Source organism: Betta splendens, chromosome 8 (assembly GCF_900634795.4).
Source record: "Betta splendens chromosome 8, fBetSpl5.4, whole genome shotgun sequence".
Taxonomy (NCBI): domain Eukaryota; kingdom Metazoa; phylum Chordata; class Actinopteri; order Anabantiformes; family Osphronemidae; genus Betta; species Betta splendens.
Window position 1 is genome coordinate 10,915,738 of NC_040888.2, and position 21,516 is coordinate 10,937,253.

General features: G+C 48.0%; 1 protein-coding gene across 1 annotated transcript; it reads left to right on the plus strand.

Annotated features, from left to right (window-relative positions):
- The first annotated feature begins 3,530 nt into the window (after positions 1–3,530).
- LOC114860722 (neurexophilin-1-like) lies at positions 3,531–19,377 on the plus strand. The gene is made up of 2 exons (XM_029159517.3): positions 3,531–4,102; positions 15,275–19,377. The coding sequence occupies exons 1-2, from the start codon at positions 4,049–4,051 to the stop codon at positions 16,046–16,048; spliced, it is 828 nt and encodes a 275-aa protein (XP_029015350.1). The 5' UTR covers positions 3,531–4,048; the 3' UTR covers positions 16,049–19,377.
- Positions 19,378–21,516: the final 2,139 nt, after the last annotated feature.

The following is a 21,516-nucleotide window of genomic DNA, read 5'->3' on the forward strand; positions in this document are numbered from 1 at the left end:
AAAAAGAGAGAGCACGTTCTAAAGCCGACAAGTCCCAAACGTGTATCGCTTCTCCTGCATTTCAGTCAACTCTCTGTGGTGCTGTTAAAGTTTACATCAGATCTCAAGGCGGAGCTGGACAGAGAACATTTAGCCTGTGAAAATGTTTTCAGTGGAAACGAGACAGTAAAAATATACAGTGGGATCAGGAGGCAGAAGCTGTTAGATGAAGGGCTTGATAAGAAATTAGTCCTGAGTGGAGAGGAAAATGTGCTGTCTTCGTTTTTTGAGGAAATGAAACATAAAGAAAAGAAGATGTGCAGTAGATTAGTGGATCCACAGTGAGTAGACCTCCCCAGAGCTGGAGATTTGATGCTCTGCCATCCATCCAGACCTCTTTACATCCCAAAATCCACATTTAAAACCCCGTTCATCCCTCCATCCCGAGTGATTCTAGTGCCAGCATCTGTCATCACTGTAGCTTCCTTCCTGACGTGTCTCTTCTCATCCTCTTCTCAGGACTAAGCATTATGTGAGTCCATTGTTAGACTGAAGGGCCTATTTATGTCTCTGAGAATTAAAGTGAGCTTCAGTTATACTGAAGGTCCTAAACTAGAAACAGAGGTTGAGCTAATAAGCGCCTTTAAAACAAACTATCACAGCCAACATGGACACGACACTTTGTCCCAGACATCAGTCAACCGTGTTTGATGGATGGACTTCGCTGGAGTCCCAAAGACAGTTAGAGGTCTTGGAATTAAGGGCGTTCCTTTGATAGCACCGCCCCCTAGTGGCCGCGGGAGGTAATGTCACATCTGGATGCATGTAGTAAAACAAACACATCTGTAAGCCACATGTTTACAAATATAATTATGATTTATAACATGGCTACATTTCAAAGACAACTACATGAGAAAATTATGGGATGTATATTATTGTATTCTTTGCTCTGTGACACGTCTTCATATACAGTGCCTCTATTTCTGCTCTTCTTATTTCTGCTCTGTTGTTTTAAATGTGAGCACATTTAATTTAAAGGCTTTAATTTACTATTTTATTTCTGTCTGCACAGTTTATAATTAATGCTAAACGTACAAAGCATTTGCAAAGTTGATCTGAAACGTTTGAGACGGCATGTTTGGTGTTTGCAGGATTCCTTCCTGTTCATGTCTCACTGGCAAATATGTAAAATAATGGGAACCAAACTCAATGGATTCTGGCTGCACATACAATCTGTGTAGTCTCAACTCTCCCACAGGACACGTTTAGGTGTTGATTCTGGGTTTATCACAGTAATACTAGTGGTGCAACAGACTGAGGAGGAGAATCCATCACAGCACGCTGCACTGTGGGCTGCTCCCTTTAAACACAATCTGCAGAACCGTGCACTGAAAACGTCCACGGGAGAGCCATCAAACGCACGGCGCTTTCCCAGGAGGCCAAGCGTGATCCCTTGTGGACTGCGAGGCAGACACCGGAACCACAACAAAACCGATGACAGTGCGTTCCTTGATCAAACAGTGTCCCCGAAAAGGGACGATGCTGCGGTTACAATTTAATAAAAGTCTGATACCACACTAAAAAGCAGCAACATGAGCCCTAAATGTCCTAAATGCTCCAGCACATGCTCTCATCCTGGGGCTGCAGGGCCAAGAAGCACACAGCAGAGGGCAGCCTACGCTCGGCTATGAAGGCAGCAGGCCCGGTCCTGACATGTCACCAGGCTGTCTGACGCCTGCAGCTCCTCATTCAAAAAGAATTATACTGTGAAATAGGATTACGTGTCAAGCAATGCAATGACTGAGCACAATTGTGGGATTTTGGCAGGAGAGCCGAATGAAAGGAAGTACACAAACACGCGTTGCTATTTGTCACGCTGATATGAGTCATCTGTGAGACGACATTAAGATAAGTCGACGCTGGGTGTCAAACGATGGGTATCTTAGCATTCACAACGCTTTCTTCCAGTTTTTTTTTTGTCTGCTCGTTCCCAGGAGAGTATACAGACTGAGTTATGGCCCTATAATTATGTGCAGGAGTGAAAGAGTGTATGAATGAAACGTGCTCCGGTTTAAAAAGCGTTTTATTACGGTTGCTGTTTCTTCAGACTGTGGGCCGGGGAGCGAACCTCCCTTTATAGGTTGCTGTTCCCACTCCCAGAGAGCTCCCCGGCACCCTGGGCAACTGAAGAGGCTGACTCAAATTATACAGAGACACGTTTAGCGTCTGAAATAATCTAATAAAAAGACGGAGGGAGAGGGAGAGGGAGAGATCAAGCAACCTCCCAAGTCGATGAGCTCATTCCCATCGTTCACCGGCGTCTCCTGCATCGTAATGAGCCGTGGATCTGTATGTGCGCATGCAGTCTGAGGGGTGGCAGCGAGCCGTCGCGCCCACAGCCCAACGCTTTGAAGTCGCCATCAAATGACGGGGTCTCGCCTTCCCCCCCCCCCCCCCCCCCCCCCCCCCCTCGGCTCTGACCTTGCACCCTGGCGGGGTCGGCTCCCTCAGCGTTAGGCCCGTCGAGCCAATTAACCCCCTGAACCGAGATCAATTAACCAATTTCGCGTCAGCGCGAGCAAATAAGATCACACAGAGGATTAGGAGGTGTGGAAGAAAAAAAACACCTGATCAAAAGGTTCAAAATTGGCTTATTCGCCGGAAAATAACACAGACGGGAAGGTTCAGACACAGTAACTAAGAGACACAGAGCACGGCTTCCCGTCAGGTGGATGAGCGCTGCAGAGGCGCACGCGCTAATGGAAAGACAAAGGGATGGACACGGCGTGTAAAAGATTATTTATAAATCTAATTTAGCAGAAATTGAGTCGTGGCGAGTGGAGGGACCGGCGCCGTTAGATCCCGAGTTTCAGCCATTAACCGGCTCCTGATGAACCGGGCATTATTGGGCAAAGTCTGTATTAATCACACCCCGCTGAGGCGACAGTCACCGGTTCATTGGCGCTCGCGCTGTACATCGATACTTTGCAGCAGGGCTATGGATCACCGGCCGGGCCCCGTGGGGAGGACAAACAATCTGATTGTAGCATGAATGATGTGGCAGCGCGCACGGGGACGAGGCTTTGTGACAAATTCCCGTAACTGCGAGCCTCAGCTTTAACATCCTCAGTTACCATAAGAGACGGGCGCCGCTTTTGTTGTGACAAGCTGGGTGTGAAAGCAGGCCCGGTCTCTCCCAATCAATATTTTTCACCCACCCACGGCGATGATTGTGTTTAATGACAGGCTCGGCGATGAGAAATGCCCGTAAAGCAGGCAGTGAATTACTGAGGCTGGCTGTTGTGTGGCTTGAAAAACGGATGTCATAAACACTGGCAAGGGTTTGACGGAGAGACAGAGGCACTCGCACGAGTAGAACAGATGTTTATTGTTGGTGAGCTGCTGCTTGTTTGTTTGAATTGTTTCCTATTTAATTGTACGCGGGACGAATGCTGTGCACGAGAGGGGAGGAAGTGGAGAAAGAGAGGGAGATGCTGGATAGGTGGAGAGAGATAAAGATGGGGGGGGGGGGGGGGGGGGGGGGGCACGCACAGACAGAGGGGGAGAGAGAGTGGGAACTGTTAAAACGTGTGTGCGCTCCCTCCAGTCTCAGCATCGCTCCGTTTCTGCAGGAGGCTGCAGCTCCATCCCTCCAGGATCTCCACCGGCGCCGGTGACCACACATGAGCAGCTCGCTTTCCACCCAGCCCGTTCCGCCCTGAGCTGGGATCCCGTCGTTTCCTCCGCATGGATGATTACAGTCCGACGCACATGCATGGATTTCCCAGAGCACAACTAATTTGACTCACGCCGCGGGATCGGTGAAAAGAACAGACACGCGCAGAGCGGCTGTGAGCGGGTTCCAGCCGCCTGCGGGTTTATGGACGCAGCGCCTCACACCGCCTTGGACATGGGACCGTCCGTCACCGCAGACAGACCCTGTGCCGGAGGAAGAGCGTCTTCCTGAAGGAGGAACAGTCCGTGTGCGGGAGTGGGTTCTTGTTTTTTTTTTTTTTTAGGTTTTGTTTTTTTTTTACTACCGGAGCTGTGGGTTTTACGCGCCGGAACGATGCGTCCCAACCGCGGCTTCATCCTGCTCCTCCTCAACGGAACCGCTTGTTTGGTAAGAGTGGAAGTGGGAGTGGGGAGGAAAGTCACACTGTAGTTCACCGATGTGGTTTCTCTCGTAACGTCACGCCTCGGACCGCGGTCAGATGCCGCCACTTCCGCTGTAAAAACTTCCAAACCAACAATTTTGAGTGTTTTGTAGAAGTGACTGTCGTGTCCGCTGCCTTTCTACCATTCTCTCATTTGGGCGCAAACTTTGCATTTATTAGGGCAATCATTCTCCGCGTGACCCTCTCGGGCGCAGCGGGGCAACAGCGCCATTCCCAGCGGACGCGCGTGCGCTGCGTCGCCGGTCCGGTTGATGCTGCAAATGCATTGATGCAAATGGAGGCGCGCATCCGCACATGGAACTAATAATTATCACACGGTTGAGAGCACGCTCGTGAGCAGGCGTCTACTTCCTGGGAAGCGGAAAAAAATCGAAACTTTCTCTATTAATATGCGTCGTGTGGATGCTGTCAGAGCGCGTCGGCTTAAACTGCAAACAGATCAGCGTTTGAGCTGAGGAGATGCGGGTTTACGCGTTAATACCGCGTTTTAACGTTGCAGGTGATGATGCATGAGGACACAGAGGCACGTCCATCCGCGTAAAGTCTTAACAAGCTATTTTTGGTAAAGTAGATTAACTCGTGAACTGAACCCTCGTCTAATTAGGCCCTTCCTTCGTTTACTGTGATAAATTCCTGTGTAAACCTCACAATACAACAGACGTGTACACGTGAACCGGTTCGGTCTCACTGAAGGCCGACATTATATAACCTTACAATCAAATTTGGATCGCCCACTCCCCTTTCATGTTCGCTCACACATTTATTAAAAAGCAGCCTTTAATGAGAAATCGGCGCTAGATTCACAAGAGGAAATTTGAAAACATCCTCCTGCTCGGAAGCCCCTGGGCTGAGTGGAGCTCAGTCGACGGCGGGCCCAGGAAATGAGCAAGCTCCCAAAAACACAAGAGCAATAAAAATATGAAAGTGAGGCCGAGTGGCTGTTTGATGCACCCGTTTGTGTCGGCATCTCTTCAGGGATGACCTTGCGGTTTCCCTATTAAGCTATTATTCAGGTGCTCAAAGTGAAGTAATGGCCCTTTTGGTGATTTGAGGTCTGAACACTCAGCGGCTGTAAATGTCTGCGCACACACGGATTTACTTAGTTCAGAGACTGGAGATCAGACCCGATCGGATTCGAGGAAGACGAGACCACATGCTGATTCGGAATATGGGGGATGAGCGCCTTTTCAGCCGTGGTATAACTAGATACAAGAGTGTGGGATAATAGGCTTAACACTCACTTCAGTGTTGTCAGTGCTGGGAGTGTTTTGTGAGCTGCAGCCTATTGTAGCCCAGAAGGTCTGTGGCTGGTGATAATGAAATTAATTGGGTGTTTTTCCCTCCTTTAGACCGTGTACATATATAAAAAAAACCCTACATGACATCCCTCAGCAGGAGATCTGGGGTAATTCATTAGCTCAGTGACATTGATAAATTATACAATAATTAATAAATTAAGTGAGTTTCTACTATGCAAAAGAGCCCGTGATTAATAATTATAAAAGCATTAAAACACAGTTTTGGATGATTCTCTGCTGTAATAGGCCTGAAACTGTCAAAGCGGGTTTAGGTCTCGAGGGACGTTTTGATAATGGATAGTAATACAGCTGACTATTAACACGAGGTGCCACTTTGGATGTTGTTTATATAATGAATGATGTGTCTTAAATGTTAATTATTCTCTGTATTTGAATGGAGCCTTATGAATAATATAAACCATCTTAGTTGTGTAATTGGCAGCTTGAGAAATTGTGTTTATTTTTGGCAGCAGTTGGAGATATTATTCATTTTCTCACTAAGCTGAGTGAATATATTTCAGTGAATTGAATGGATAATGTGCATATATCAAGACAATAATCTGTATAGTAGATTGAATAGTTTGATGCTTTGTGTCCTTTTGCTGTCAGGCTGATTAGTGGTCATTGCATTTAGTTTCTGGAGAGCTGAAGAATTATTCATTCATTTATTTACGCTTCTCCATTTTTTACTTTGTCTGTAAAGCAGTAACTGTCTCATCAGCATCTTCCAGACCATAGTTTGAGTCCAGAACCCAAAGGTGTTCAGTTTAAGCGAAAGGAAAGGAAGCGGAAACGAATCACATTTAAAAGCTGCAGATCAAATATTTTGCACTGGCTGCTTGAAAAAAGAAGATTAATCACTTAGCGAAACTGCTGGTTGTGTTTCTGTTGATAGACAACTCATTTCAGCTCTAATGGGAGCGTCGGAGCCTCTACGAGGATGCGAATCAGCAAACAGATGCAGCAGATGCAAGTTGAAAACTCCCAGCATAAACAGAGGCGAGACATATGTGTGGAGATGATAAGACCCAGCCTGGAAATAGACAGAGGAGGCGCAGGGCGCTGTACAGAGGAGGAGGATGTGAGGACGCGTGAGGAGGTACAGACAGAGTAAAGTGCTGTAAAGGAAGATGTTAAACATCTGTTTTCAGTGATCACTCCTTTGAACCAACCCATAAAGGAAAATAGGTGTTAATCCAGTTATAATTGAGCCGCAGCCTCGTGACTGACGACTTGGAGCCCCAGTGAATTTGGTCGAACAACATCCTGAATAACGGCCATCTGAGGTGCCCTCGAGCAAGGCACTGAACCGGAGGCCACAGGCTCCGCTCACCTCCTAAAATCGTCCCCCGTTTTGGGGCCTGTCGAGGTGAGACCTCCCTCCTGCTGCTCACACCTCACACGTAGCCGCGCCGCTAACGTCCGCGCGCTAATGCTGCGAAACGAGCACAAAGAGAGAGTCCGACCTTGCCCTCGCCGCAGCCTTGGCGTCTTAAGGATCCGCCGCTCAGCTCCTCATAGACGCTCACACGGAGCCCACAGCGGCTCTTTCACGCCGGATTTTTCTGGAATGGGTGAGTTTAAGGTAGCCTCTCTGTGGCCGTGAGAGACAGCGCCGCTTTATTCCGCCTCTGATTGCTTTCAGCAGGCGCCGGCCATCGCGCTTGATAAGTGAATTTCACCTCGGTGGCTGAGCACAGAATGTCACTTTTTTTTTTTTTTTGCTGATTGAATTTCAGTGAAGACGCTTATACATATTCCAAGGCCTCCTCTGCGCGCTTGTAGGTAATTTCCGAGATGAAGAAAACACGACTTTTTGCATAAACTCGCGTTAAACAAATTAACACCCAGATCTAAACTTTTCCGACAACCTTCATTTGACTTTGCCGTCAGCAAAGGCAGACGTGCTTATTTAACAAGGCGACTCAATTAAAAACAAATTATGCTCTTAGCCCCAAAGCCTCTCAAAGACACAATCTTTGTCATACAAAGAAGGGATCGTAATTACAGAGAATACACCCTAGAATCTAAACAAAGCAGCACGACATGAACGCTACTGTAAATAAAAGCCGCTGGTTTGCTGCGGCATTGTGCTTCGTCATGTTTGTTGGAGACCTGTTCTCCGCGAGGGTCGCTGACCTTGTCCACCCAGATGCACTCCCAGCACAAGGAATAAAAAGGGGAAACAAATGGAACAAACCGATGCTCGACGCGGCGTTTGGTTGGTGCAGACACAATGTGAGACAGTAGCAGCGGAGTGAATGCTAATTTTTTGGCTTCCTCACTCCCTGGAGTCGTCCTCTCTGCCATCATGTTTTGCGGCGTGGATGTCAGAGCTCATGAGCTTCTTCTCTCCTTCTCACTCCCACACAGGCGCCGGAAACAGGAGAGTCATTCATAGTTGTTCTGTTTGCTTGATAAGGGACGGTGTGACTGCGAAGCCCTGTGGAAGCAGACAGTTTATTGTGTAGACGGCATCTCTGCGGACGGAGGTCGCTTATTATTACGCACTTACAGTATGCACCGAAGCTCAGACGTGAGATACAGCAGCCACATTAGATATTTACCTTCATTTTAATCAACTCTCATTTACTACGGACTCGTCGAATTAATTGCGGGGCTGTAGAAGTGGTGCTCGCACCAAGGTCGGGGCCGTGGACCTTTGTAAAACGTGCTAAAGGACGAATACTGAACAACCACCAACAGAGGCCCTTGAACAGGAGACTGAACTGCTTCACTGCTCTCACCTGCATGTTTTCCAAAATCAATCAGACAAAACATATATTACCAGAATGATGTGATAGATAGATAGATATACTACATGTTAGTAGACTACAGTGAAGCTGAAACACAGACAACACCTCGCTTACAAAACAGAATATAGAATAACAATTAGTCAGTTATTGAACGGATAATGAAATGAAATAAATAATTGTGATTGTTGCATTTTTACATTAGAATTTCCAAAAACACACAGATTCTGCCTGCACTTTGAATGCCAGATGTAACGTTTGGAATTCAAACACCACTCATTTCACAAGCTTTTCCAGAGCCTTTGAGAAGAAAAAAAGTTAAGCAAATCATCTCCAACTACTTGTACTTATTATAGTTCTGCAATTATAAACTCTTTGGCTCGCAGACATAATTGCCTGATGATTTTCAATCCATAAACGTCCCTTGTAAATGTGACGTGTGCTCCACATAATTGGCATCCTGGCTTACTGTCCTCCGCCAGCACATCTGGTGTGACTTTCCGCGTTTTATTTTGTCATTGTTCAGACAAATAAGCCAAGAATGAATAATTGCCGAGACATCGGCGCTGTGGGTGTTTTTCGTGGACAGCCTCCATTGCTATCTGCCTGTGGCGGAGACAGCCTGAGCCCTGCACAGCCACAGCGGGAGCGACCCCAGAGGTAGACTCCTTCCCCACTGACCACCCATTGAGGAGCCCAGCGGACAGCTACCCCCCCCCCCCCCCCCCCCCCCCCCCTCCTCAGACTGCACAGACAGAAAAAGGCCGAGAGAGACAGACAGGGGGGAAGCATGCTCCCTGACACACTGACAGCCCTTCATCCTGAAGCACGGCGCTTCCCTGAGACAGAATATGTTGCCTGCTCAATTTATTGTGGCATCGCTCTCTAGGACACTGCAGGGGAGACGGAGCAGACCCTGCAAGAAAATCAGTAGGTCTGTTCACCAGTTCTGTGGAGTACACTGCACAGTTTAAAGAAAAATGACTTGTAGCCTTGGGTGGAATGAGTGGGTGTGACTCCCAGGGGATCCAGATAAAACTGTGCTTGACTTTCAAATGAAGGAATAACCAAGGATGAGAAAAAGCATAAAAGGCATTTTAATTTCACACAGCTTCTCTTGGATGTGATGCTAGTAGTAAATGTTGTTTTACTGAATTGTGCACACACAAACTATTGTGAAAAGTCTATATAGTAAGAAATTTCCATTGTTCCAAGACTTGCAGGCATCCAATAATATTAGAACGGAGCTGTGGGAGCAGGGGATGTGGAGTTATTTGAAGGGGGAACACCGGGCTGTCAGCATAGGTTAGCGCCGCCGCAAACTCTAGCTTCTGTGCAGCTGCAGGGCCCGAGGCTGGCGACGACCTCACGGCGGGAGCCGCCGGACGCTACGCATTTATATTCTCCATTCTCACACAATCTGTAAACAATCGGTTCCGCGCGAACGGACATCCAGCGATGGTGCGGCCGCTTTCGGGGTCAGCGTGGCTCAGGCGTCCAGACGGGGCCCTCCGGGGGTCTTTGTAGAGGGCTTTCCAATTAAGGCGGCGTAAAGGAACCGGGGGATTCGGCTGAGCTTCAAAGAAGAACATTTCAAGTACAATAAACGGGTAATGTGATCGTTTTTGCAGAGCCAAGTGATTTATGAATTGAATTCAGAATGTACCGCTGTAGAATATGACGGCCATTATTTGGATCTTTATTAGCCCAGGAAGCATCAATTTGAGCAGTTAAGCTCTTATTCACACCTCACTTCACAGTGACCCCATGCACAACTGGGCCATTTTCTATTTGTCAAAGGTCCCCTAACCTAAAGCATGAAATAGATTTTGTGTCAGTGCATTAAAAAGTGACATATGACTGTTTGGGAAATGTCACTTGTAAGCATTTTCCCCCACTGCTGACTGTGCAGTTAGAGGCTTAGTTTAGTTGAGTTTAAACAACAGCAACCTTTAAGTTATTAAGTAAGTTATTATTTGGAAAAGTGGAGTGTGACTCTAGCTTTTTATCACCCAGACGCTGTCATTTCTCCTCTGACATTTCCACAGCCTGCGTAATTCAGCTGAGCTCGACTGCAGTTCACACCTGTGGTCGACGCGGGTGTCAGATGTCTCGCCAGTAAGCACTTGTGATCAGATTTCACTTTCCAGTTGGCTTTTAGTTGGAGCTGCTGCTAAACAGAAAAAAAAAGCTGGACTTCCGCTGGTTTAGCGGTTCGGTCGTCCGGGTTCTGGGTCTCGTACGCGTGCAGACGGTGCCAGACAGCGGGTACGAATGCGCCGCGCGCCTCAAAATGCCACCTCAAGCCTCACATACAACCACAGTTCACACGTTTACGGCACAGAGCAGGCGCCATCCGGGTGCTGCACACTGATTTGACCACTTTGCACTTTTCCAATCCACCTCCTTTGCTCAGGGAGCATAATAATGAAGACGAAAGCATTAATCATTGTCTACGTTTTTTCTGGGGATTTCAAATTGCGGATGTGCTGAAGGTTCCTCCTGCGTCCACGAGACGACTGCGCAGTCCGTCCAACGTTCTGCAGACAGAGGCGGCAGCTTTAATCAGCGCCGTCCCATCAGCCCCTGCTTTGCTGTCTGGTCCCTGGTGAGGAACTGCCCCCTACTGCCCCGCTCGGCTCTCCACGCGCTGCCAACTTGTCGATATCTTATAATGTAAAAATTTGATAGCCAATTCAAAGCCTGGCTCCTCTCAGAGCATACAAAATGAGCCCCGGACCCAGTGGGAGCGCAGAAGATGAACCTGTCCAAAATGAGCTGGGTGGAGGATGCAGGAATAGATGAGAAGAGTTTAGAATAAAGAGTCACCGCCGAGTTTATTCACTCCGCTGGGATCTAAGTTCCCGTGACCTCAGAGAAGAAGATTATTCATTAGGAGTCACATGGTTTGTTTCTGTTGAAATTACCTTTTCCTTCATTAGCTCTACTCAGATCTACGCCTGCCAGTAGAATAATTAGCGATAAGGGGACTGCCATTTTCAGATTGTAATCATATAAGGGAGAAATCTCCAATAGTGAACATATTATTTCCCGAAATAAGGAGATGAGACTGGGGGGGAAAAGAAATAAAGCATTGACGAAGACTTTAAAAAATTGGGCTTCCAGGTTCTTTAATTAAAAATTGATGTCTTATTTGATATGAAAACTCAACGGTCATTAGGAAACTTAGCGCTTATTGAACTTGTCAGCTCCACAGGACGAACGGCGGGCGTCAGTCCCGCGCGGTTCGCTGTTAGCTGCTAAATGCTAACGTTGGCTAACTCGATTTCCGTTCTTGGCGCTTGACAGGCAGCTCACGGTGGGTCTGCTGAGATGATGTGATAAAATATTACCACGGGCAGAAAAGACAATGGAGAGAGACACGTCACATCTTTTGGTTTCCCATTTTCATAGTTTAAAGTGTTCAATTCCAGCAGATCTATATAAAATGTTTCAGAACATTAGTAAAACTTTGCTAAACGTTGTTTAATCTAGCTTTGGAGACATTTGGAGACGTCTGTTGCTGACGCACCGCTGTGTCATCAGCCCCCCGTGTCTCTGCCACGCCACACATTTCTCCCTGATGCCCGCCCTCCGGTCGCGTTTGCCTCTGAGAGCGGGCGAAAGGGCTTAAAGCGCTCTACCTGCCGCAGTAACAGTCTGATTATGGCCCGTGGAGGTGGCCGGCGAGCGAGGTCCGCTCCCCTGCCCTCGCCCCCCGCTGGGAGAAAGGTCTGGGGCCTGTGCTCATTGAGGCTGAGTGACTCACAATTACCACGGCGACAGAGCCTGCAGCCGCCTCCCATCCTCTCCAGCCATTTCACTGACTCACTTAGTGCACATGACAAATGACAAAATCACCCTCAACCTCCACCCCCTCACTAAGAACTGATTGCCCATCGCCCACACTTTGCCTACAGTACTTAAGGCTGGGATATCTCTTGCCAAGCCTCGTGAGGCAAAACAAACTTCCTCTGAAGCAAACTTGTGCGGTTCACCCTGTCATGATGGGGAGTGTAAACATGTAGAACCAAGTGCACAGTGAACCTCTGACATTACTGCTGCAGCCCTGGGAATCCCTGCTGCAATTGTAGACCTATCAACCAACTGGCAGGCGTTATTCGCGGTGCACAATCAGACGGCGCCGCCTTCCAGCGTCTTTACGTACTGCAGAAAAGCATGTGAGGGATGCGAATACCCACAGCACAGACATTAGTGCTCAACGCTTAACGAAACCGTGTTGGGGTGTGGAAAAGTGAAGCGTTGCATTATTCTTTCGCCGCTGCGAAAACAACAGTGAGCTCTGGGGTTCCTCCACCCGCTTTCAACTTGCTTACATTGCACAAGTCAAAGTTGGGAGTGTGCTGATAGTAAAGTCTCACTGTACACCTCATATACTCTGATAGTTAAATGCACAAGAGCAGGAGAGTTGTAGCCGTGTGCACTTTTCAGGATTTAGTAGCAAACTCGCGCTTGTTAGAGGGTTTTATCGCACCGACGCCGCTGCAGAACGCGTGACCTCATTGACCTTAGAGACGAAGCTCCTGCCCAACCAAATCACAGGCAAATGTGAATGATGAGTTCTAACTCATATGTGCATGTGTTGGAGGCATCCTGGTCCTTCGACAAGTGCTGGGCTGCAGTAATCATTACACCTCTGGCTCGGCATTATCCGGCTCTTATTATAGCCATATTAAGCTCATTCTAACGTTTGTCTTTGACGATGATTTCTCGCACTGAATACGACACCTCCAGCGGTGCCAGACACTTAAATCTTCTGCTCAACAATAGCACAATGCTCACTTCATCTCTGCTCCTGCAGCCGGGCCGCTCGGGCTCTCTAATGAAGACGTGAGAGGGAGGGAGGGTGCCTTGCTCAATATGGAAACCACAGCACAGAAGAGTTCGGGAGGCTGTCGCTCGGTGGATCTTTTAACCAAAAGGCTGTTTGACAGAAGCCATGAGTGGCAGATTCTTTAGGAACCCTAAAAGGCCTTTTTGTAGGACCCACCAGGGCTATTAAGCTCTATTAGGGAAGTCTAGCCTCTGTGCCCGCAGCCTCTAGCTTAATGAAGAGAAGAAATCAAACACAAGGAGTTCTTGAGTAGGAGTCATGGGCTTTAGTGTGTTGGTCATCAAAGTCATTCCCAAACTCCACACAATAAGATCAATATGTCTCCAGTCCGGAGCGTAGCAGCAGACAGGTAACTAGAAGAGTGGGCATCTGTCCTCCCACGCCCCCACGGGGGTGACCCCAGATTAAGGGAAGAGGGGAGTCCTCTTATCCGGGTCCACGCGCCAGACCGCAACCACATCAGCGGGAATCCTCGCCAGGCAGTTGAAATGCGATACACATTGTTATGAAAGGAAATACACGTTTTTGGAGAGACAGAAAATCAATATCGCTGACTGACTGCGGCACTAGTGAACAAATCGTAGCAAGCTTGAAAAAGCTGCATAAAATAGAAGGGAAACGAGTTAGACTTAATAATCCTGACTAAGCCAGCATAAGGAAGCCCTGGCAGTCAAGACAGTCGATGGATCAGAGCGCAGACTGGGATGCATGCATTATGCATCGTTGTAAAGTCTCTCTGGGTACGCACACACACACACACACACACACACACACACACACACACACACACACACACACACACACACACACACACACACACACACACACACACACACACACTACCGCTGTGAATGGGGAGTTGGGGTAAACGTGAATATGCAAACAAGCGACTGGTTGATATGTGTGTGTGTGTGTGTGTGTGTGTGTGTGTGTGTGTGTGTGTGTGTGTGTGTGTGTGTGTGTGTGTGTGTGTGTGTGTGTGTGTGTGTGTGCTTGTGTTTTGTGCGCTGCCATTCAGACACATAATAATGCAGGATACGTCCATGGCACATTAGACAGAAGCTACCTGTTAATAGATCATTACCGTTGAATAATTACCCATTACTTTGCTCTCACATTCACACACACTTCACAAAGCGACTGCTGAGCACAGCAGTCCTATCTTATCTCCTTAGTCCTCTTCCCCTCCCCTCAGTTGATGTTAACATCTGATAGCTTTGCGTGTGTGCCGACACAGATTTTTTTCCTTTTAATTAAAACACTGGAAGTCTTAATTGGACATTACACTTTATTCTTCAGCCCCCCGCGTGCCCACCTCCCCTTTCTCAAAGACTTTGATCCTCCAACCAACTCTGTCAAGGCAATAATAGACCCCCCCCCCCCCCCCCCCTCCTTCTCCTTCCTTAGGCTCACAGTGCTGTGCTTAAGAAGCAAAAAGCTCGCTTCAAAAGAAAAAAACACAGCTTGGACTATTTGTCAGTTTTAGTTTGTTTGTTTGAGAGCAATTTCTTTGTAGTGAGACGATCTTCAAGTGACCTTTTCTGACATAGTTTTGCTAGAAATTCGATTATTCTACAGGGAAACATCAAGATCTCGCTTTGGATGATGTTTTGGCAACGCAGAGATGTTTTTAAAGTGTGCGCATTTATCCTGCTTTTCTTTAGTGCAGCCAGACATTTAAATCAATTTCCAACCTCGGTTGTCAGAGAAACTACACGAGAAAGCGTTTCCTAATGACAGAACTTTAATGTTTTACCGGATTATTGCCTTGTCCACCCTCATAAACATTGATCAGACTTCTCAAGATCACAGTAATGCACATTATGTGAACTCTGGTTTTGGTGTGGATTTTTTAAATGTTGTTCCTTGATCCCTGTGGCCTCACCAGTGGCTTAGTGGAGGCATGCGAGCCCATTATTAGTGATCTCAGGGAATAACATCAGCTCCGTGAAAACTAGACGTGCTGGATTATTTTCTCTCGCCGCCGAGGAAAACAGAGGAATGCAATAATAGCAATACCTGCACCAATCCAAGCATTTATTAATATATATAACATTGATAGAATGTCACGGCTACTACCACTAGAGGTATGAACGGTAAATTAAGTATCGATTAAACCTTTAATTTGTTTTCTTGCCACGTTTCTTTCTACCTCGCTAATAACGGCCCCTTTCTCTGTTTCCTCCTTCCACCCCCACCTCCTCCTACCAGGTGGCCCTGGGTCAAGAAGATGACTCCTCCAGTCCGAAGAGCCCCTCCCACGACTCGTCCAAGACAGTGGGGCTGCTGAGCGGGCAGCCTCCCCTCTCGCCCCTGAGTCGCTGGATGCTTCACAGTAAGAGCCGAGCTGCTAACGCCACGTCTGTGGAGCTGCCCTACCGCTCCCCAGTCCCGTTCTCCAAGCAGGAGTTCTCCAAACAGGAGTTCTGGGAGATGTTGGGCAGCGATCTACTCAAACCCGACGCCTCCAGCTCCAGGGTCAAACGCCGGCCCATCGTCAAGACCGGCAAGTTCAAAAAGATGTTCGGCTGGGGAGACTTTTACTCCAACATCAAGACGGTGCGGCTCAACCTGCTGATCACCGGCAAGATCGTGGATCACGGTAACGGCACGTTCAGCGTCTACTTTCGGCACAACTCCACGGGCCAGGGCAACATCTCGGTCAGCCTGGTGCCACCTGTCAAGGCGGTGGAGTTCGACCTGGAGCGCCAGAGCGTGGTCTACCCAAAGGACTCCAAGATCTTCAACTGCCGCGTGGACTATGAGAAGGTGGACAGGAGCAAGCGCACCTCGCTGTGCAACTACGATCCATCCAAAACCTGCTTCCAGGAGCAGATTCAGAGCCACGTGTCCTGGATTTGCTCCAAGCCTTTTAAGGTCATCTGCATCTACATTTCCTTCTATAGTACAGACTACCGCCTGGTGCAAAAGGTTTGTCCAGACTACAACTACCATAACGAGATGCCCTACTTGCCCTCTGGCTAGAAAAGCTACAGGGGGAGGAGGGGGAGAGGGGAGAGGACAAGAGAGTGACTGCAAAATTCGATGAAAGCCAGGGCTGCGACTTGTCCTTAATACTAAGTGGCTTGGAGACGCCTGTAGCCTGACTATTATACGATGTAAAAACATATATGCAAAACAAGAAGTACAGTATGCAGACGGAGCGGCGCTGCCAATGCGTAGATACAGCGTTCATCAATTAACTGGTAGTAGAACATCAAACACACATTCTTACCTCAATTTAGGTTTTAAATGCCAGCATTTCTTTCACCCACCGAGTTGTTTGTGAACGTGTGAACCTCCGCCTCAACCCCCTTCACGAGGATTTTCAGTGAAACCACACATTTGAATGCTGTGGCTTGTTTTGCCGGTTTGAAATTCTGGAAATTGATATTGATTTGAAACTTTTCCAGAGAGAATGTGAAGCTTTCTGCTTCGTCTCATACAGAGCTGATAAATGTAGAGAAGCCAATCACGGGGTCCGTCGCTGCTCAAAGGGCATTTATTTCTAAGCTGAACTCACGGTAACTCCTGAATAACATGCAAAATGCATCCTCAGCCCCCCCCGGCCCCCCGCCCACGCGTGTCCACATCCTCACGCGTGACCAGCCCACCGCGGCGTGTTTACCTGCATAATGAAACCGCTGTATATCCTTCAGTAATGTCACGTCAGTTTGAGTGAAATAGGAAAAAGAGAGCGGAGGAGGAAAATAATAAAATTTGCAAGAAAAAGCAATTTCTCAACAAAGATTCGGGGCCAGGGCTTAAGACAAGTTCAGTGTGCAGGAAATAACTAGATTCTGCATAGAGATGGAATTGGCCCTCCATACTTAAGAAGAAGAAGAAGAGAGAGGGGCGGCTGAGTGAGAGAGGGAAAGATTCAGTGAGCTCTTTTAATTAAAGTGGAGAAGGAGATGTAGAGTATGCAGCTCCTTCTATTGTCCCCTCTGTATGAAAAAGATTACATTTTGTTGCCGTCAGGATTCCTGATTTCACGCCTTGATAACTTTGACTGTGTGAGGGAGATTGCTCTCTCCCGACAAACACTGTGTTCACTAAAGTCAGCCCGTTATCTTGAATAAATGAAAATATTATCATAATAATTACATATAATTTAATCTCCTTTAGAACTAATTAAGGTTTCAACGAGAGGGCGAAATGTATTCCTAGAAATCGAGTCAGCGGGTAGGAGGATAAGAGAACGTTCATGGGGATTGCTTTTTGCATGGAGCCGGCAGCCAGAGCTCGGCCCAGAGTTAACTGCTCTCATTAAGATAAATTGCCACTTGCTGGCCCATCTCCTGTTGCTCTCACAAACAATATCAGTGGAGAGCATCGCACAATGGAGCTATGAATTAGGTAGCCTGACATTTGTGCATGGAGAGGTTATGCTTGTCCTGCTTATGGGGACACAGCGGCTTCTCGGTTCATTAACGGCGAACAGTCACGAGACAGGTGTGAAGAGTCATTAGGCGGTGATATAATGGTGTGATGGTAATGTGCTGGGATATCAGGGGGAGATGTGCACGGTTGGCTGGACCTGGGGTGGAGCCAGGTGGGACACCCAGGAGGAGCCGGCGAGCGGCCGCCGCAACTGCTAGCGGTTAGCAGTTAGCGGTTAGCGAAGGAGCCAGGCAGCAGCGAGTGGCCGCCGCTAACGCTAGTAGTTAGCAGTTAGCGGTTAGCGGAGGAGCCAGGCAGCAGCGAGTGGCCGCCGCTAACGCTAATGCTAGCGGCTCAGGCTCAGGGAGGAAGATGCCAGGAGAGGCCTGTCAGCATGCGTATCGCGGAGGGGGCTCGTCTCTCTACAGCGTGCGACCAAATCAACTTTTGGCCCGGAGCAAAAAGGCAGAAGCTCAGTCTGCAGGAGACACGTCTGCACCACCTGCAGCCTCCACCTGCTGCTGCTGGGGCTGAGTTATCTAAGCCGGTGCATTCATATGTGCTCGTTGAGGACACGTGTATCTGTCAGAGGGGGGATTTTTCCTAAAGGGATCCATTAATCACTATAGATTTTATTCCCACACATACACACTATTAAATTCTGTCTGAACTGGGTCCAGTACAACATGCAATACATCGTAGATGATGCCTCAAACTCCACATCCGGCACCTGTTGGAAGCCTGGATGCAGCATCCGTTGCCTGGCGCTCCCCATCCATTCCCGCGTGCCGCCGTCTCCCCGGCCGCGACCCGGCCGACCGGGCCCAGCTTCTCCCCTCACCCCGGCCAACGCCGGACCCCGCCGCGGGCAGTTCCCCGCCGCTGCCCCGCCTGCCCTTCGGTGCGCGGCGCCGACCGGAGCCGGCTAATCTCGCAGAGCTTAGCGCCAAGCCAGCGGAACATCAGCAGTGAGAACTCCCCTCTCTCTTTCTCCATCCATCTGTTTTTCCTCCCCATCAATATCCTGTCAAACAGATGCGCGCACAGGCACAGTGTTAAGACGCGCTGGTTTCGGTATTTTCCTCTCTTCTCTTCAAAGCGTCGTACATAAGCCCCTGGGTTGTGAGGACCGGAAATCTTTTGAGAGCATGCCAGCAGAGTGCCCAACACAGATATGCTCCGGTACCCCCCCCCCCCCCCCACTCCTGCAGGGCATCCAGAGAGGAGTTGGATACTCAACCGTGTTGGAATGAAAGCTGGTCCACAGGAACGTCCTGACGATAAAAAAAAAATAAATAAATGGACAAGGACACATGTTGGGCTGCTTGTGGAGGAGCCACTTACTCTGCTCCTCAATCCTGTCTGATTTACAGCAATACTCTGACGGAGGCTTCGCCCGCTCCGCCTCTCCAGGGCAAATTTAAGGACGGCTGCTGGACAAATGTTACAGGCAGCGGGATGTACGGGATGTTCCTCTGGGATGGACGGCGTTGTTAGAGCAGCAGCCTTACTGGTGACCCAGCTAATGCCAACAGGCATGTGGATATTTTGGCCTTAGAGACTGCAAGACAACAAATAAAGAATAGCAACAAAATCAGACTGTCAAAAACATAAATATACATATATATATAAATATATATATATATATATATATATATAGGTGAAAGCTATGAGTCCTGAGATGTGAATAAAGTTGTATTTAAATGTGGGTCATGCAGTGGAGGTTGTCTGTTTTATCCTTTTGTTATTCATGGTTTTTATTTCCCTATGTTACGCGGACGGTACTGAATCGATCATATGACATTTACTGTAGTTTCCAACATTCTAAGAGTCAATAAAGTACACAGAAGTACTTCAACCATCCCGGGCGCGGAGACACAGGCTCTGGTCTCATGTTTGGTTGTACTTCGTGTGTAGGAAGAGTGTGTCAACAGCGCTGGAGTCTGTTTTCTTCCACCGTATTTGCATACCTATACTGCGCGCCAGTGGCAAAGAAAAGATGTGACGGAGGAACGCGCCGAGGCTTCCTGCAGATATACATGTAGAGCGAGAGGCGGGAGAAGAAGAAGGAGCGGAAAACAGGGTTGAGAGCGAGCGAGAGAGAGAGAGACAAAGGAAATGTTTTGACTAGAATGATGCATGAACACAACTCCATCCCCTAATTAGCCCCCTTTATCCTCCCCACTGATTCCTTCACTCTCGCTTTCTTTGTTGTGCATCTTCAAACTCCTGTTCATTTTAAGATGTAATTGACATTAAATTCATTCTACTTAATTAAATCCCAGACAACTGTTAACGAGGGGATGGGTTCAAACATTCAGCTCACAACATCCCTTTAAACAAGATCGATTAGGGCATGGCTGGCGGCAAAGCCAGGCCCTCCACGCACCCACCCCCCCAACGCCCTCTTGTTCCCATAAAAGTGCTGGCTGCCTCGGGATAACCTTGCCAGAGATGATGAAAGGGAAGCAAATAAGTCAACATGAGAGGAGAAGAATAGAAATCTAATTTAGAAGAAAGCAGGATTGAGGTTAATGCGAAATCTGTGAGAGCAGCATATTGAGTCAAATATGCACCGACACACACACACACGCACGCACACACACACACACGCAGGAGGTGGAAAACTGCAGGCAACAATCATCGCTAATGGACAAAATGTTTTACAGCAAGTATGAGCCTTTTGGTTGTCCAGGAAAGGAAAACAATCCGAGAGCATGGGAGCTTCTTAGAAAGGAAAGGGCATTTCAGGAAGAGTAATGGGAAGCTGGACAATAGTCAATTGAGAAAATAAGTAGTGATGACGGGAGAAGGCGGGAGGAGGCGTGCAAAGCTTAAAATGATAAATAGACATTCAGAGAAATAACCTTGAGGTATGAAAACAAGTGTCTGAAAAACTGGAGAAACTACGTAATGAGTGATTAACACGGCAGTCGGGGCTCCGATTTTACCCGCTAGTAATTATGAGTCATTTTTCTCAATCACACGTTGCACCACGGCGTGTGCTGTAGTATTGCTCTGCCACAGATATTGCAGCCGGCAACATCATCCCCTCAGCGAGCGTCGACAGAGTCCAGACTCAGGCACGCGCTTTCACACTTCAAAATCGCTGAGGAGGATTAAAGCGGCGTGGCCATATGAGAAACGCACAGAAACACACACAGAAACACACACAGAAACACACACAGAAACACACACAGAAAGACACACAAGAACACACGCAGGAACACACACAGAGTCACACACGGGGGAGTCGGGTGTTATCAGTCAGCTGGTACCGGTGTCCAGGCCGTCGGACCATGAACTCGGCCTCCAGGAGCAACTCTGGGTTTTACTAGAAATAGAAAGTTTTTCAATTTAAATGACTAATAAATCATAAACTCTGCCCTATCATGGGGAGGATATGTGGGGTCAGCCTTCTAACCCATCTGAAAGTTTCATTAGCTGGGATTTTACAGATTTCTGTGTCTCATTATGGTGTAAATGCAGTTTCAAAGACTTTCCACCCTGAGAAGAATTTATTTCTGGGGAAATTTAAATAATAGGTGCAAGTGGTGCATTCAGTGTATTTAATTTATTTAAAAAAAAGACCCAATTGCATACAGTAGCTTTTGCTCGGTCTATAACTAGTGTCTCTGTACAGTGATACGATTACACATCAGGCTTTTGTTACCTGGATACCAACTGTATCCAGCATCCTGTGTGTTATCATACCTCTCCTACCTACACACACACACACACACACACACACACACACACACACACATACACACACACACACACACACACACACACACACACACACTTTAAGAGTCTCTTGGCGTCACTGTGCCAATCAGGGAGCCACAGCAAGTGGACAAGCAGGGAGGCCAGAGCATCATGGGAGCCGGTTACATCAGAGGGATAAATACAGAATCAGCCCCTCAACCCCCTGCTTATTTTCATGCTGGAGTGCTGGCCCCCATGTGCAGACCATTGTGTTGCTACACAGCCCGGACACTGGGTGCACCCGCTCAGCAGAGAGGTTGGAAAATTATAGTGCAGTAAAGGGGTTGAGAAGACAGCGGGGG